Raw genomic sequence first — 15,511 nt, forward strand, 5'->3', positions numbered from 1 at the left:
CTCTATTATTTGTGCATCCTGGTCTTCTTTCTCCATGTCCTCCACAATTCTAGGTATCCGTTCGCCTTCATCTGCTAAATCTTGTGGTTCTAGTTCTGGTTCTATAGCTTGTACGTTCTCTTCTTCTTTATCCTCTTCCAACTCTTCATTCCAGTCATATGTTGTGTGTGTTGATCCTTCACCTAAATCACCGACCTTCTGGTGAATCTGAATTACCATTGCGAGAGGCCACCCTCTTTGAAGAGCTGCGTGCATGTAATATTTTCATTCTTCCGTACTACTTATAAGCGTCAACTCCCAGAAATCCTCATTTGTTTCCCAGGAAGTCACGGTATGAACCGTAAGCAAATGAGTCTTTGGATTCACATTGAACTTCCCGTGAAGCCATTTGCGTATGGAACCAAAACTCCTCTATAGGAGTTTATCTAGACTGCACTGTCTTCGTTCCAATGATGATAGATTTACTCCATAGGAATCACGAGTAATTCTATAGAAATCACCGTAATGAACTTGAAACGTCACCTTGCTCGACATATCTGGCCATCCAAAGACTTAATTTTAATTAAACCAGTTTCTAAAACCATGGTACGGCTTCAATTATAACTACTAATCCGAATCCTAAGCGGTTACAATTATAAAAAACACTAATTATAGAATTAAAAATATAAAAAATTTAGAATGACAAAGTTGAGAAATATTGGTTACCTGCGGTTCGGATACAAAATCCAGCAGGGCTTCGCTGTTGCAACTCCATCCCTCACCCCACGTCTCTCTTGTGGATGTTGTTTTCTGCAAATGCAGGTGGGGGGACCTGGGCTTTTATATTGGGGGAGCCTGCCGCCCCCCTGCCGGGCGGTAGGCCCCCTGCCGGGCGGTAGGGGCCTCCATGCGATAAAACAAAAATTTTATTTACATATAAGCCCCTACCGCCCGGCAGGGGGCGGCAGGGGTACAAACTTGTAAATTGTGAAATCGAAAATATATTTCTGTAAAAGACGATTTTGAAAAATATAAAAATGAAAAAAACGCGCCTGCTGCAGCTGCTGGTCGCATGGCCCATCCTGGGCTGCGGACTGCTGCAGCGCTGGGCCGCTAGTCGCCTCTTGGGCTGCAGTGCCGCCAGGCCCAACTACCCCTGAGCCACGTCTCCGGCTCGAGCGACGCTGCCGTCGCCGTCGCTGGCCGCGCCGCGCGCCTCAGGGCCACACGCTAGCGTCCTCGCCCTCTCTGAGCACTGCTGCCGCTGCTCGAACCTGCACAAGAAGCAAACGAGATCAACCGAGAAAGAGAAAACGGTAAAGGGAGAAACAAAGGAACTCCGAAACTTTAGACCCAAATTACTCACTCAACTCTCAATGAATCGGAACAAAACACCATAGATGAACAACATTAAGGACTAACATATCCTAGAAGAATTTCAAGAAAAGATGGAATAAAACTCGTGAATCGAAAATCGCACGAGAAATACCTCGACAATCACAGAAAAAGAAAAACACTCGGTAATAAAAGATCGAACATGATTTTGATGTTTTCATTACTCCACGAGGTTCGATTACAAGCTAATTTATAGCACAAACAAAACTAACATGGCAAAAATATAAGTCAAAGAGCCAAATCTCTCTCTCAAACCCTAGCTCAAAGAGAGGACCTCCAAATGAGAGAAGATAAAAAAATGTGCCCAGAAGTAGGTTCGCTCAACCAGTCCACCCTCTCTATGTAGATGCTCTGGCCAAACACCAAAACACTCTCCATTAAGCATACAATCCAAATGCTCCTTATGGATATCCAACTTTTTATTGGAGCGCCGAACAGACACGCCTTCGCCTCGACGCAAGCTTCGGAATAATGCCACGTGCCCTCTGTAACCGCCTTTGATCTATCGGTATGAATCTTTCACTACGCATTCTACATCTGCACATCATAAGTCAAGATACATTAAATCCATAAACGTTGTCAATCAGACCACCATTGGTCCTCGTGATTGCACCTGCTGACCAACTCATCTGGTCCTATATATATCTCTTTCTGCAGTTGTTACGATGTATAGTGATTAAATATTGGCATTCAGTAGCTAGTTGTCGTCTAGTCCCCTCTCAATCTGCTGCTTGATGTGGTGGTTCTACCGCAAGGGGCCCTCGGGCTTCGCCGGCGCCTCCACGGCCGAGGAGGTCACCGCCGGCGTAGACGGCCGCGGCCTGGTCGCTGTCATCACAGGTGCATATACTTACCTCTCAGGCCTGCTAGCTCCTGCAGACGCTCACTGTCAATCCATGAATCCATCCCATGGCGTTCGGAGTTTGCAATGAAAATCACCTCTGGCCTGGCCGGAGTTGGAACGACGGCCAATTAACCCGGGCTGTGGCCGGAGGAATTTAGGATTCCGAGTCCCGCCTACCAACCCTCGGCAACGAGAGGTGTCGAGCACTTGAGCTGAGCCTCCTAGCTGCTGCCTGAGCAGGTGCGTCGAGTGGAATCGGGCTGGAGACGGCGCGCGTCCTGGCGCTGCGCGGTGTGCACGTCGTCATGCCCGTCCGCAACGTCGCCGCCGGGCTCGTAGTCAAGGAGTCCATCGTGGCCAACATCCCCGGCGCAAGAATTGACGTGCTGGAGCTGGACCTCAGCTCCATGGCATCGGTAAGGAGATTCGCCTCCGAGTTCGAGTCTCTGAACCTGCCCCTGAACATTCTCATGTAAGAACGAACAAAATCCTTCCACTTCATGCTAGTATTTTGGTGTCAAAAGACAGATACGGCAAAACTGTCAAAAGACAGCCTGAAATTTTGGTGTCCTGACTGTTCTTTTCGGCAGCAACAACGCTGGAGTGATGACAAGGAACTGCACGTGTTCCTGCGACGGCCTGGAACTGCACTTCGCAACAAATCACATTGGTGTGTCCTCTGCGCAAATTACTCAAGCCAAAAAATTCTTTCTGCAGCATCTCTTGTTTACCTGCCTGTAGAAGGTGTTCCTTTTTTAGACCAAAGACCAGATTTGGTCCTGCTTATACATTGAAAGCATGGAGAGTTTTATGCTGGGGACACCAGCTTACAAAGACAAGGCTCAGAGCAACACAAAAGCGACAAAGTTTCACCCACACCCGGCAGAGGCCCCGAACAGCAAAAGGATAGTTCAAAAAACTGAAAGCCTAAACAGGGAAGGTGGGGAACATCCTCCAAGCTGCCTACACATCGCCGTGGGCGCTGACGAACCACCAAGCCGCTCCCAGCGACGCCCTCACACTTTTTCTCCACGTTGCAGTGGGCGAGGTCAACCCACCATGGCCGCACCCTTCAAAGCTCCTGGAGCCCAGTGTGGAGCTTGCTCAATGGAACCGCCATCTCCCTCCTCGCCTCCAACTTCATATTTGTGAGGGACCGAAAAGCCGACCAGAGGGGGTGAATGAGAGCCAATTGAAAATTCTCCCAATCGAAAGATCGGCCTAAGATCCCAAGTTCGTACACAACCCTTAAGTCCTAGGTGAAGTGTAGAGTAGCTATAGAGGAGCTACACTAACACAAAACAGCCCTAGGAACAAACGCGAAGTAATGCGGAAGCAAACAGCGAGACGAAGCTGCTGAAAAACACAAACAATATATACACCGGTTGAACCGACGTACACAGGGGCACCTCGTCGGTTTAACCGATGCACAGAGCCGGCAGCACTAGAGAAACATTCACCAGTTGATCCGACGTTCAGGTTTGAACACCGTCGGTTCAACCGGCGATATGCACAGGATGATCCGACAAAATCCAAATGCAACGCCGGTGCAGTTGTCCAGAGGAACTGCAAAAGACTTAGTGATCACTGGTTGAACCGACGCTAGCAAAACCAAACCACCGGTTTAACCGATGTCTAAGAAAAATTATACGCCGGTTGATCGAGCAAAACTGCAAATTCAGTAGTAGCACCAGTTGATCCGATGCATGTAGAGTTTGATGCACCGGTGCAACCACGGAAAACCCCAAAAACCCTAACACATGAAAACTTCACTCACCGGTTGATCCGACGCAAAAGAATGCGATCGTCGGTTCAACCGGCGATAAAGAAAAATCATGCCCGAGCAGAACAGGGTTTTTCCAGCCCGCGAACTTTGAAAAACTTGACGATTGAACGATCAAATCAAGTTCAAAGGAGCTCAAATTTTGGGGTGATGAAGATGATGACTTCAAGAACACATCCCCAAAAGATTTCGACGAAAGTCCTCACAGATTGAGAGGAATAGGAAGAAATCGGAGTAAAAGCGGGGTTTTCTCTAGAACGCAAAAACTTCGATTCGTAGAGACTCGTGATTCCAGGGATTGTAGCACTAGGCTAGATGATTTTGAATCACTACAAAGAGTCACGAAAACAATAAGAATCAAGTCATCAACTCGTGCTCATGAATCGACAAAAGAAAATCGAAAAACAATCAAACGAGATGAACTCGAATCGAAAACAAACGCCCGGAGGGCAGAAGGAGGGATGGGCCTCCTTTCCCGAACAATCTCAAAACAAAATCCTCAAGTATCCATACCTCTAATTCCTAGAGATGAGAGGGAGGAAGAGAGGAAGAGGAGAAAGGCGCCAGGAGCAGAGGTGGCGTGCTATCCAGGACGCAGGAAAAAGGAGAGCGAGAGAGAGGGTGAGGGGGTATTTAACCCCAACAACTCTCAACCCAAAAGACTAAACTACCCCTAGACTCTATTAGACACTAGAAATCCCGTAGGGGCAAAACCGGAAAAAGATAAAAGGACTCATCCGACGGTCGAGGTTCTTTCTTCGAGTCGAAGTTTTCTCCGCGATGCCACCGTGTCGATGAAGATCCGGTTCATGGTTTTGGAGGGTCCGCGAAACCCGGGTAGGTGGCCGGTTTTGAGAAAAACCGTCAAAACTCCACGCGCGGGAAGATTCCCGCCTCCACGCCGTGGCCCTAGACGCCGTTCCCGCCTCGGCCTTCTGACGGCCCTAGACGCCGCCCGACGCATCCATAAACAAGACCTGCATCTAGCTCAACAGGGTATATCAAATCAGTCTAGAGCTAGGCAAATTCTAGTTTAGGAGAAATAAAAGCATCACCCTTGATCTAGCACTAACAAGTAGGGAATGAAAAACAGTGCTAATCAAACTCATATAGGTGAGCCAAAAACATCCAAAGCATATGGTAAACATTGATTTCTCAATCTCATTATAGCAAGCAATTTAATGCCAGGGGTTGAAAGCTTGTCATGCTTTACTTAGCAACGAGACCAAGCCTATGCCAAAGGCAATCAGAAGCTTAAGGCACTCGTTTCAGTCATGCACAGCCTTGCCCGGGTTCTCACAAGTGCATAGTGAGCCGTCCCGAAAACTCGATCAGTGCGACAAGCAATCCCACCTGGATCTTTCCATTCCATTTCAAGCACAATTCAAGCAATTTTATCAATTTTAGATCATGTCAAAAATGAATTGCTGAACGAAAGGCTACACTAGCATGAATGAGATAGCAAAGCATATCAACACGCCCTAACATGCTAGTAGCCAAGACAGGGTGACCATGTTTTCAAGTTTTCAAATCAAAATAGCTTAACTCAGATGATGTCATATACACAGTGGAGCAAGCTAAACATGATCACATTTATAAACTCACACTAGCAAGCACTAGGAGATCATAGCAATGTATACACGAATGCTAGTGCAAGTGAAGCGATGTGAAATGCAGAAATGTACAATGCATATGCACAATGCAACTACCAAACCTAGAAAACGAAGAGAAGAGCAAATAAACCCTACAAAGCTAACCAAAGAAAAGTCAGCGATCAAAAGGGGTAACAAACCCCAAGCTCCCCTCGCAAGCGAGCAAAAGTGTCCTGCTCAAGAGGTTTGGTTAGGATATCTGCGGTTTGCCTCTCTGAAGGGACATGGATCCAGACTATATGGCCTCTCTCATGATTGTCTCGCAGGAAGTGGAACCGGATATCTATGTGTTTGGTTCTGGAGTGTAGGATAGGGTTCTTTGCAATGCTAATAGCGGACAAGTTGTCTATAAAGATGGGAACCCTATCATAACTCAGTCCATAATCCTGCAAGGTTTGTCTCATGCAAAGAATCTGGGAGCAACAGCTAGCAGCGGCAACATACTCAGCTTATGTGGAAGAAAGCGCTACGCTAGCCTGCTTGCGAGAGGACCAAGACACCAAAGATGTACCGAGAAATTGACAAGTGCCGGATGTCGACTTGCGATCCAACCGACACCCACCAAAATCGACATCAGAAAAGCCCACCAAAACCAGAGAAAAATTCGCAGAGTACCAGAGACCAAACTTAGGGGTGAATTTCAGATACCTGAAGATGCGTTTCACCACCTGCCTGTGGGAGGTGTGCGGCGAAGCCTGATACCGCGCACAGATGCCGATGCCGAACTGAATGTCTGGCCGCGTCGCCGTCAGGTACAGGAGAGAGCCGATCATGCTCCTGTACTCCTTCTGGTCCACCGCCTCGCCGTCCAAGTCCTCATCAAGCGCCGTCGAAGTGCTGATCGAAGTCGGCTAAGGTGACAAGTCACTCATGTCGAACTTCCGCAGCAAGTCCCTGGTGTTCTTGGCTTGATGGACGAACGTGCCCTGAGGAGTTTGCTTGATCTGTAGCCCAAGGAAGAACTGCAGCTCACCCATCATGCTCATCTCAAACTCCCTGGACATCTGCTCAGAAAACTTGGAGACAAGAGTGTGAGAAGAGCCACAAAGATAATATCATCCACGTATATCTGAACTAATAGAAAATCAGTGCCAGACCGCATGAGGAATAAAGTTTTATCCACACATCCCATTTTAAAACCCTGAGCCAGCAAAAATATTTTCAGTCTATCATACCAAGCTCTAGGTTCCTGTTTCAAACCATAAAGTGCTTTCTGAAGTTTATAAACACGGTTTGGAAACTTGGGAATTTCGAAACCAGGGGGTTGTTTCACATAAACCTCTTCGTCGATAAAACCATTTAAGAAGGCAGATTTAACGTTCATTTGGAATACTTAAAAACCCTTAGAAGCAGCAAATGCAAGGAAAATCCGAATCGCTTCCAAACGAGCAACTGGGGCAAAAGTTTCCTCAAAATCAATCCTTTCTTTTTGGCAAAACCCCTGGGCAACAAGACGAGCCTTGTTTCGAACAACCAACCCATCATCACCCTGTTTGTTTTTGAAAACCCACTTCGTTCCGATGGGATTACAAGCAGGTGGAGGCTCGACTAAAACCCAAACTTGGTATCTTTCAAAATTTTCGAGTTCCTCATGCATGGCATTGACCCAATTAGAATCAAAAAGAGCGTGTCCAATATCTTTGGGCTCAAAAGAGGCAACAAACGCTGAATGAGCAAAGCCAGCGATACTTGTTACCTTGGACCGTGTGACTCTCTCGTTGAGGTCACCTAGCATCTGTTGAGGTGGGTGACGACGCTGAATGTGTCGCGGTGCTTCCCTTGTCGAAGTCGCCTCCTCCTCAACCAAAACTGGTGCCTCTTCAAGTGTAGCCGGTGAAGGCTGAGTCACCTGCTCGACTAGCCCCCGGGAAGTAGACGTAGTAGGATCGGGGCCGTCATCATCGTCCGAGCTCGTGGCGGAGGCGACTGGGTCCACAGCACGCGTGGTAGGCTCAACATCACTCTCCGCAGCTTCTTCCTCCTCATCTTCAAAGATGGAGGTACCGAGCTCATCTTCTCCTGCAACTTCAAAGACAGACGCATTGCACGGTGCAGTCTCATCGAAAGTGACTTCATAAGTCTCTCTGACGATGTTAGAGTCAATAAGCAACACAAGATATGCTCTGGAATGAGATGCATAACTGAGAAAAATGCCGTCAGACGAGCGAGACTCAAACTTATCAAGATTTCCTTCTTTCAGAACAAAACACCAGCAACCGAAAACTCTGAGATGGTCAACACGGGGCTGGCGTCCAAATCGCAACTCATAAAAAGTCTTGTGCATGAAAGCACACAAGAAAATACGGTTGGACACATAACAAGCGGTATTGACCGCCTCAGCCCAGTACTTTCGAGGAGTCCTATGCTCATCGAGCATCGTCCTTGCCATATCAACCAGCGTCCGATTCTTCCGCTCTACAACCCCATTCTGCTGTGGAGTGTAGGGAGAAGAATACTAGTGTTCAAGCCCTTGATCACTGCAAAAGTTGTCAAAACGAGTGTTTTTGAATTCTGTGCCATTATCACTGCGAATCGCTCGCATGGCCTGGGGTAGCTCGTTTTTCAACCTCGAGATCAAGTCTCGAACAAACTCGAAAGCCTCATCCTTGGTTCTCATGAAAAAGACCCAAGAATAGCGAGAAAAATCGTCCACTATCACAAGAACGTACCACTTCCCACCAACTGACATCACCCTAGAAGGACCAACTGTGTCCATGTGTAGCAACTCTCCAGGGTGAGTGGTCATCACCTGATTAATAGGCGGATGAGAAGTAGCAATCATCTTCCCGTGGCGACACGGATGGCAAACAAGGTCCTTTTCAAACTTCAATTTGGGCAATCCTCTGATTAGACAAGTGAGCTAAGTCTAGACAACAAGTCGAAGCTCAAATGTCTAAGTCTCCTATGCCACTTCCACAGATTAGAAGAAGGACCAGCCAACAAGCAACGAGAAGGGCCAAAAGGAGTTCCAGAGAAATCAACCAGGAAAACTCGGTCACGAGGAATGATCTATCAAACCAGGTCTCCTCTGGAATCCAAAACTCGAGAACAACCCTCCTTGAAGCGGACTTCAAACCCCTCATCAAGAAGTTGCGAAACAGAAAGCAAATTAAATCCAAGATTCGAAACCAAAGCAACCTCTCTCAGGGTGAAGCGATCAGAAACTCTAACAGCGCCAACACCACATACCTTGCCCTTACCATTATCCCCAAATATGATGTATTCTTTGTGACGCGTTGGGGTGAGGCTGGAGAACCATTTGTCATTCCCGGTCATATGGCGCGAACAACCGGAGTCCATGATCCACCTGTTCTCCAAGCCTCCAACATGCACATCAGTAGTGAGACAAAGGGTGAGCAAATGTCTCAACACTGGGGTTAGCAAAGTGAGAAGCAAACCATTGTCGAGCCATTTGCTCTACAGAAGGGTTAGCAAGATCAAAAACGTGTCCCTTGTCCCATCTACCGCGAAGCTGACGACCACCACCGTGAGGAAAGCGTGGTGCATCGTAACCTCCTCCAAAGCCTCGATCCTGTGGTCCATAGCCGTACTGAGGACGACCAGGAGCACGACCGGCAAAGCGACCACCCGCTGGAGCATGGTAACCACCACCGTCTCCATGTCCTCCACCTACACGGCGCGCCCTAGCATCTTGCCTACCACCACGCCGAGGAGGACCATGCACCCGAGCAGAGTACATGTCTGAGTTGCGTCTCTCCTGCTCACGCCTCACAGCCCGCTTCCTCCTGAAGCAAAACTCCTCCAAGTGACCCTCTCTATCACAGTACTCGCAGTAGTACCTCACCTCTCTCTTGGGAGGTGGAGGCCTAGCCTGCGGACGGGGAGGAGCAGCCCCCTTCTTCTGGGTAACCTGGGTTGTGGCAGCAGGGAGCGTGTCGAGGGGATTGCTCAGCTCATTGGGCTTTGGAACCCAAACCTGCTTCTGTGGAGGTGCTTTTGATGGTTCTTTAAGCACACCATCCACGGGGTCAACAAGTGAAGGCTGTGTGCTCGTGCTAGTAGTGTTCAAAGCACTTGGAGCTCCAGCAGCCTTGTCGATCTTACCAAACAACTTGTCAAAGTCTGACTTCGTGTATGTGTAACCGATCCCAAAACCATCACCATGCTTAAACTGCTTGATCATCATGCCCAACTGCGGCTCACTGCTAGAAACCCAACTCAAAATTGCCCTAAGATAGGTATTCTCATTCTCAAAGTTGGCTTTCTCTACCGCAAGATTATCCAAATCAGAGATCAAACCAGGGCAAACATGACAATCAATAAGTGGGCTAGACTCCCCGACCTTAGTCTTCCCTAAAGACTTAATCAAGGCATTCTTCTTATCTAGCTCCGACCTAAGCGTGGGACAAAGCTTACAGGCACCAAGCAGAACAGGCCTAGATCTAAGCTCCTCTAGTTCACAAACAATAGTGGCAAACTTAGACTGCAAAGAAGCTAGATCAGACTTAAAGATAGGACACTCATCGCATTCAAGCACATCACTAACAATGGGAGCGTCCTTAACCAGTTCAAGCTCATGCTTGGTCTTGGCAAGCTCGTGAGACACGTCAGAAAGCGAGGTCTTGGCAACATCCAAGTTCGCGACGATCTCATCATGCTTGGCACGGAGAGCAACATGATCATTCATGTGAGATATGCAGCCAGCGCACTCATCCTCACTAGTTTTCTCCCTAGCACAAGCCAGCTCAGCCCTAAGCTTTCTACGCTCTCTAGCTGCTTCCTTAAGCAGCCTCTTCTGGTTGTCGAGAGCGGCATACAACTCCCTAACCTCAGTATCAAGGAGGTCGATGGTGGAGTTTACCTCTGAATCACTCTCGGATCTAGGAGAAGAGTCGACGTGTGTTGGTGTAGCATGTCCACCCGAAGACGCACGAGCACCATCGGCTTTGCCGGCCATGGTGCAGAAACCCTTGCGCCAACCTCTTCTGGTTGTCGAGAGCGGCGTACAACTCCCTAACCTCAGTATCAAGGAGGTCGATGGTGGAGTTTACCTCTGAATCACTCTCGGATCCAGGAGAAGAGTCGACGTGCGTCGGTGTAGCATGTCCACCCGAAGACGCACGAGCACCATCGGCTTTGCCGGCCATGGTGCAGAAACCCTTGCGCCAACCGCCCACCAAGCACAGGCCGATGAAGCCGGTGGCTTCCTTGTCCCGCTTCTTCTTCTTCTTGTCGTCGTCGTTGGGGGTCGGTGAAGAAGAGCGGTCGGTGTCGGAGCTCTTGTCGAGGTCGCTGAGCTGCGCCAGAAAGGCCTTCTCCCGCTTCTTGGCCTTGTACTGGAAGCGCTTCTAGAGTGACTCCTTGTCAAAGCGTCCTCCCCGGTCACGACTGCGGTGCTTGTAGCGCCGACGCTCCTTGTTGGAGCCTCCCTCGTCGCGGTCGCGGTGGCGGTAGTAGTCGAAGTGGTTGTTCTGGACACCGCCAGACTTCGTGGGGCAATCGGCGATGAAGTGGTTCAAATCGCCGCAGTTGTAGCACCCGGGGTTCTTCTTCCTCTGCCTGTTGTGGTAGACGCGCTGGAGCTTGCTGATGAGGAGGCACAAGTCGTCGTCGCCCAGCGTCTCCAGCTGCTCATCTGTAACAGAGGGCAGAGAGGCAAGAGAAAAGCCAAGAGCAGAGTTAGCGTTAGAGCTCGATCCACCTGGGCCAGTCACAAGAGCGATGCTCTTGGAAGGAGGGGCACCATTGAGCTTGGCTCGTGTCTGGTTATCCACCTCTGTGGCCTTGAGCTTGCTGAAAAGCTCGTTCACGGTCAGAGTCTCATAGCCAGCAGACTCAATGATCGTGTTCACCTTGAGATCCCACACAGAGTGGTCAAGTGCGTAGAGCAGCTTGAGGGCCTTCTCATGCTCTGTGTACTCAAGGGCATCAGCAAATCTGTTCGCATTGACTTTGTTCACAATCGATTGAAACCGACTGAACATATCGCCAATGCTCTCACCCGGCCCCTGTGTGAAATTCTCATATTCACGCCGGTGAGTCTCGAACAGTCTAGCCTTGACCTGAGGTGTGCCCTCGTGGTAGTTCTCAAGACACGTCCAAACCTTGTGGGCTTCTTGAAAACCCTGGTCGCGTGAGAACTCCGCACGAGAAACGCCAGCGAACAAGGCATTGACAGCCTTGGCGTTGGCCTCGTGCTCGGACACCTGAAGAGGTGTGGTCCGAACGGCAAGCACCTCGTAAGCCTGGTTCTTGGTGATCTCCCAAACCTCGGCTCCCATGCTCTGCATGAAGGCACGCATGCGAACCTTCCAATAAGCATAGTCCTCGCCGGAAAATACTGAGATCTTACCAAGACTCGTCATGGTCACCAAGTGGTTTTCGAACCGGTTAAGGGACTGAAAACCTCAACCTTGCTCTGATACCAATTGAGGGACCGAAAAGGCGACCAGAGGGGGGTGAATGGGTGCCGATTGAAAATTCTCCCAATCGAAAGATCGGCCCAAGATCCCAAGTTCGTACACAACACTCAAGTCCTAGGTGAAGTGTAGAGTAGCTATAGAGGAGCTACACTAACACAAAACAGCCCTAGGAACAAGCACGAAGTAATGCGGAAGCAAACAGCGAGACGAAGCTGCTGAAAAACACAAACAATATATACACCGGTTGAACCGACGTACACAGGGGCACCTCGTCGGTTTAACCGATGCACAGAGCCAGCAGCACTAGAGAAACGTTCACCGGTTGATCCGACGTTTAGGTTTGAACACCGTCGGTTCAACCGGCGATATGCACCGGATGATCCAACAAAATCCAAATGCAACGCCGGTGCAGTTGTCCAGAGGAACTGCAAAAGACTTAGTGAGCACCGATTGAACCGACGCTAGCAAAACCAAAGCACGGTTGATCGAGCAAAACTGCAAATTCAGTAGTAGCACCGGTTGATCCGATGCTTGTAGAGTTTGATGCACCGGTGCAACCACGGAAAACCCCAAAAACCCTAACACATGAAAACTTCACTCACCGATTGATCTGACGAAAAAGAATGTGATCGTCGGTTCAACCGGCGATAAAGAAAAATCCTGCCCGAGCAGAACAGGGTTTTTCTAGCCCGCGAACTTTGAAAAACTTGATGATTGAATGATCAAATCAAGTTCAAAGGAGCTCAAATTTTGGGGTGATGAAGATGATGACTTCAAGAACACATCCCCAAAAGATTTCGACGAAAGTCCTCACGGATTGAGAGGAATTGGAAGAAATCGGAGCAAAAGCGGGGTTTTCTCTAGAACGCAAAAACTTTGATTCGTAGAGACTCGTTATTCTAGGGATTGTAGCACTAGGCTAGATGGTTTTGAATCACTACAAAGAGTCACGAAAACAACAAGAATCAAGTCATCAACTCGTGCTCATGAATCGACAAAAGAAAATCGAAAAACAATCAAACGAGGCACAAGGAGGATGAACTCGAATCGAAAACAAATGCCCGGAGGGCACAAGGAGGGATGGGCCTCCTTTCCCGAACAATCTCAAAACAAAATCCTCAAGTATCCATACCTCTAATTCCTAGAGATGAGAGGGAGGAAGAGTGGAAGAGGAGAAGGGCGCCAGGAGCAGAGGCGGCGTGCTATCCAGGACGCAGGAAAAAGGAGAGCGAGAGAGAGGGTGAGGGGGTGAGGGGGTATTTAACCCCAACAACTCTCAACCCAAAAGACTAAACTACCCCTAGACTCTATTAGACACTAGAAAGCCCGTAGGGGCAAAACCGGAAAAAGATACAAGGACTCATCCGACGGTCGAGGTTCTTTCTTCGAGTCGAAGTCTTCTCCGCGATGCCGCCGTGTCGATGAAGATCCGGTTCACGATTTTGGAGGGTCCGCGAAACCCGGGTAGGTGGCCGGTTTTGAGAAAAAATGCCAAAACTCCACGCGCGGGAAGATTCCCGCCTCCACGCCGTGACCCTAGACGCCGTTCCCGCCTTGGCCTTCTGACGGCCCTAGACGCCGCCCGACGCCCGTCACCTCCTCGCCCGCAGCGAGGCCCTAGACGCCGTCGACGCCCGTCGCCTCCGTCAGTCTCGAGACCGACGCCCGTGCCTCCACGAATTGGCGTCTTCAACCGTCGTCCCGCTCCTTGGTTTTGTGGCGCAAACCAAGAAATCCGCCTTCAGTCGCCGCTTGCGCCCTTGATCCAGGAGTGGACGCCATAACTACCGCCCAGCCCGAGCTCCTCCACGGCAACTCTCCGTCGACACTCGACGCCCATGTACCTGCAATCCCAAGACCAAGCGCACGATCACACCGCACGGTTGACAATTCACTCATCATCAGCAGGATAGAGTACTCAACATTCCTCAATTTTTACTTGCTCCTCTGAATTATGACCTATATATGAGAATGGTTCCTGATACTGTAGTAGCGATCGGCTTGAATGCAGGTCACTTTCTTCTAACAAACCTCCTATTGGAGAACATGAAGAGCGCATGTAGGGACAGCGGCGCCGAGGGACGGATTGTCAATGTGACGTCAGCAGGGCATACCATGACTTATCCTGAAGGGATACGCTTCGATAAAATTCATGATCCTTCAGGGTAATCCAGTCGACATCAATTTGAATTCTCTCCAAAAATTGGGAATATGTTACTGCATAAGTAACACCAATAGGTTTTTTTATGTGTTTTGACCCACAGTTTGAATGACTTTATTGCTTACGGCCAATCCAAGCTTGCCAATATCCTTCACTCCAATGAATTGTCACGAATTTTCAAGGTACCTCAGCTCTCTGACACTGAATAGAGGTTGTTATATGGATGCATGATCTGGCTAATAACATAAGGAGTTATCTTCATGGAACAGGAGGAAGGAGTGAATATTTCGGCCAATGCTGTTCATCCTGGTGTCATCGCGACTAACCTTTTCAGGGGCAGGACTATTGTCGCTGGTAGTACTCTTTTCTCAATCCTAACGATCCATGTTATTGTTTAATTTGAAAACCACAAAAGGGCATCCTATACATTCAGATACAGTATCAAATAATTTCTGGCATGTAGCATGGAGCTCCGGTTGTAACGATGTTTAATTTGTGACTGTTCCCACTATTGTTACAGCGTTTTTGAACACCATTGGAAGGATCATGTGTAGAAGAGTAGAACAGGTAGGCCTTCACCTCTTATTTTCCTGCCGCCTTGTTGCCGGAACATGGATTGACCCTAATTAACTCATTATTTATCTTTGGTGAAGGGTGCCGCAACGACATGCTATGTGGCTTTGCATCCTCAAGTGAAAGGGATAAGTGGAAAGTACTTCGCCGATTGTAACATATCCAGCCCGAGCTTGCAAGCTTCAGATGCTGAGTTGGCCAAGAAGCTATGGCAGTTCAGCTTGCAGACAGTGTCTTCTTGATCAAGCTAATAAGTGCTTGAATTGCCTGAACGCGAGTGATGCACATATTGTTGTACTTAATTAATGCTTACATAGCTCTTCCGGATGTTTGTTACCGGCTGGTGTATTTACTGCTATGAATCAAAATGTCTCAATCTTGATTCAAAATTTAAAATTCAAACCACCATACTGTCTTATAATTCAGGAAATTTGAAGAACTGAAATGAATAGTTATTGTGGCTAAACATCATGCCTTTTGTGAAGAAAATCATTTTCCTATGTTCATACAGAATAACACAACGGCAACACAATACGTAATAGTCAATGACATCCAGTTAGACTATGAACAAGAAACTTAAAGAAATTTGTCATTTTAAGTCCTAGAGGGTTCGCCTGTAATGTCATACCCCTTTTGAGGCTTGTACTGCACTATTCTCTTCTTCGCTCTCTCTTCGTATTAGCAAAAATCTTATGTGTCATTGAATAACATGGTCTATTAGAAGTACTTAGAAGGACATGA

General features: G+C 48.4%; 1 protein-coding gene across 2 annotated transcripts; it reads left to right on the forward strand.

Moving 5' to 3' along the window:
* The first annotated feature begins 2,038 nt into the window (after positions 1-2,038).
* Positions 2,039-15,195, forward strand: LOC120651774 (short-chain dehydrogenase TIC 32, chloroplastic-like). 2 transcript variants are annotated; one of them, XM_039929390.1, is made up of 8 exons: positions 2,039-2,214; positions 2,459-2,690; positions 2,809-2,888; positions 14,030-14,201; positions 14,301-14,379; positions 14,467-14,551; positions 14,718-14,764; positions 14,851-15,195. In XM_039929390.1, the coding sequence occupies exons 1-8, from the start codon at positions 2,109-2,111 to the stop codon at positions 15,010-15,012; spliced, it is 963 nt and encodes a 320-aa protein (XP_039785324.1). In that variant the 5' UTR covers positions 2,039-2,108; the 3' UTR covers positions 15,013-15,195. The 2 variants fall into 2 exon arrangements, with proteins under 2 accessions (XP_039785324.1, XP_039785325.1); XM_039929391.1 differs by having other exon boundaries at positions 14,048-14,201.
* Positions 15,196-15,511: the final 316 nt, after the last annotated feature.

This window comes from Panicum virgatum, chromosome 9K (assembly GCF_016808335.1).
Source record: "Panicum virgatum strain AP13 chromosome 9K, P.virgatum_v5, whole genome shotgun sequence".
Taxonomy (NCBI): Eukaryota; Viridiplantae; Streptophyta; class Magnoliopsida; order Poales; family Poaceae; genus Panicum; species Panicum virgatum.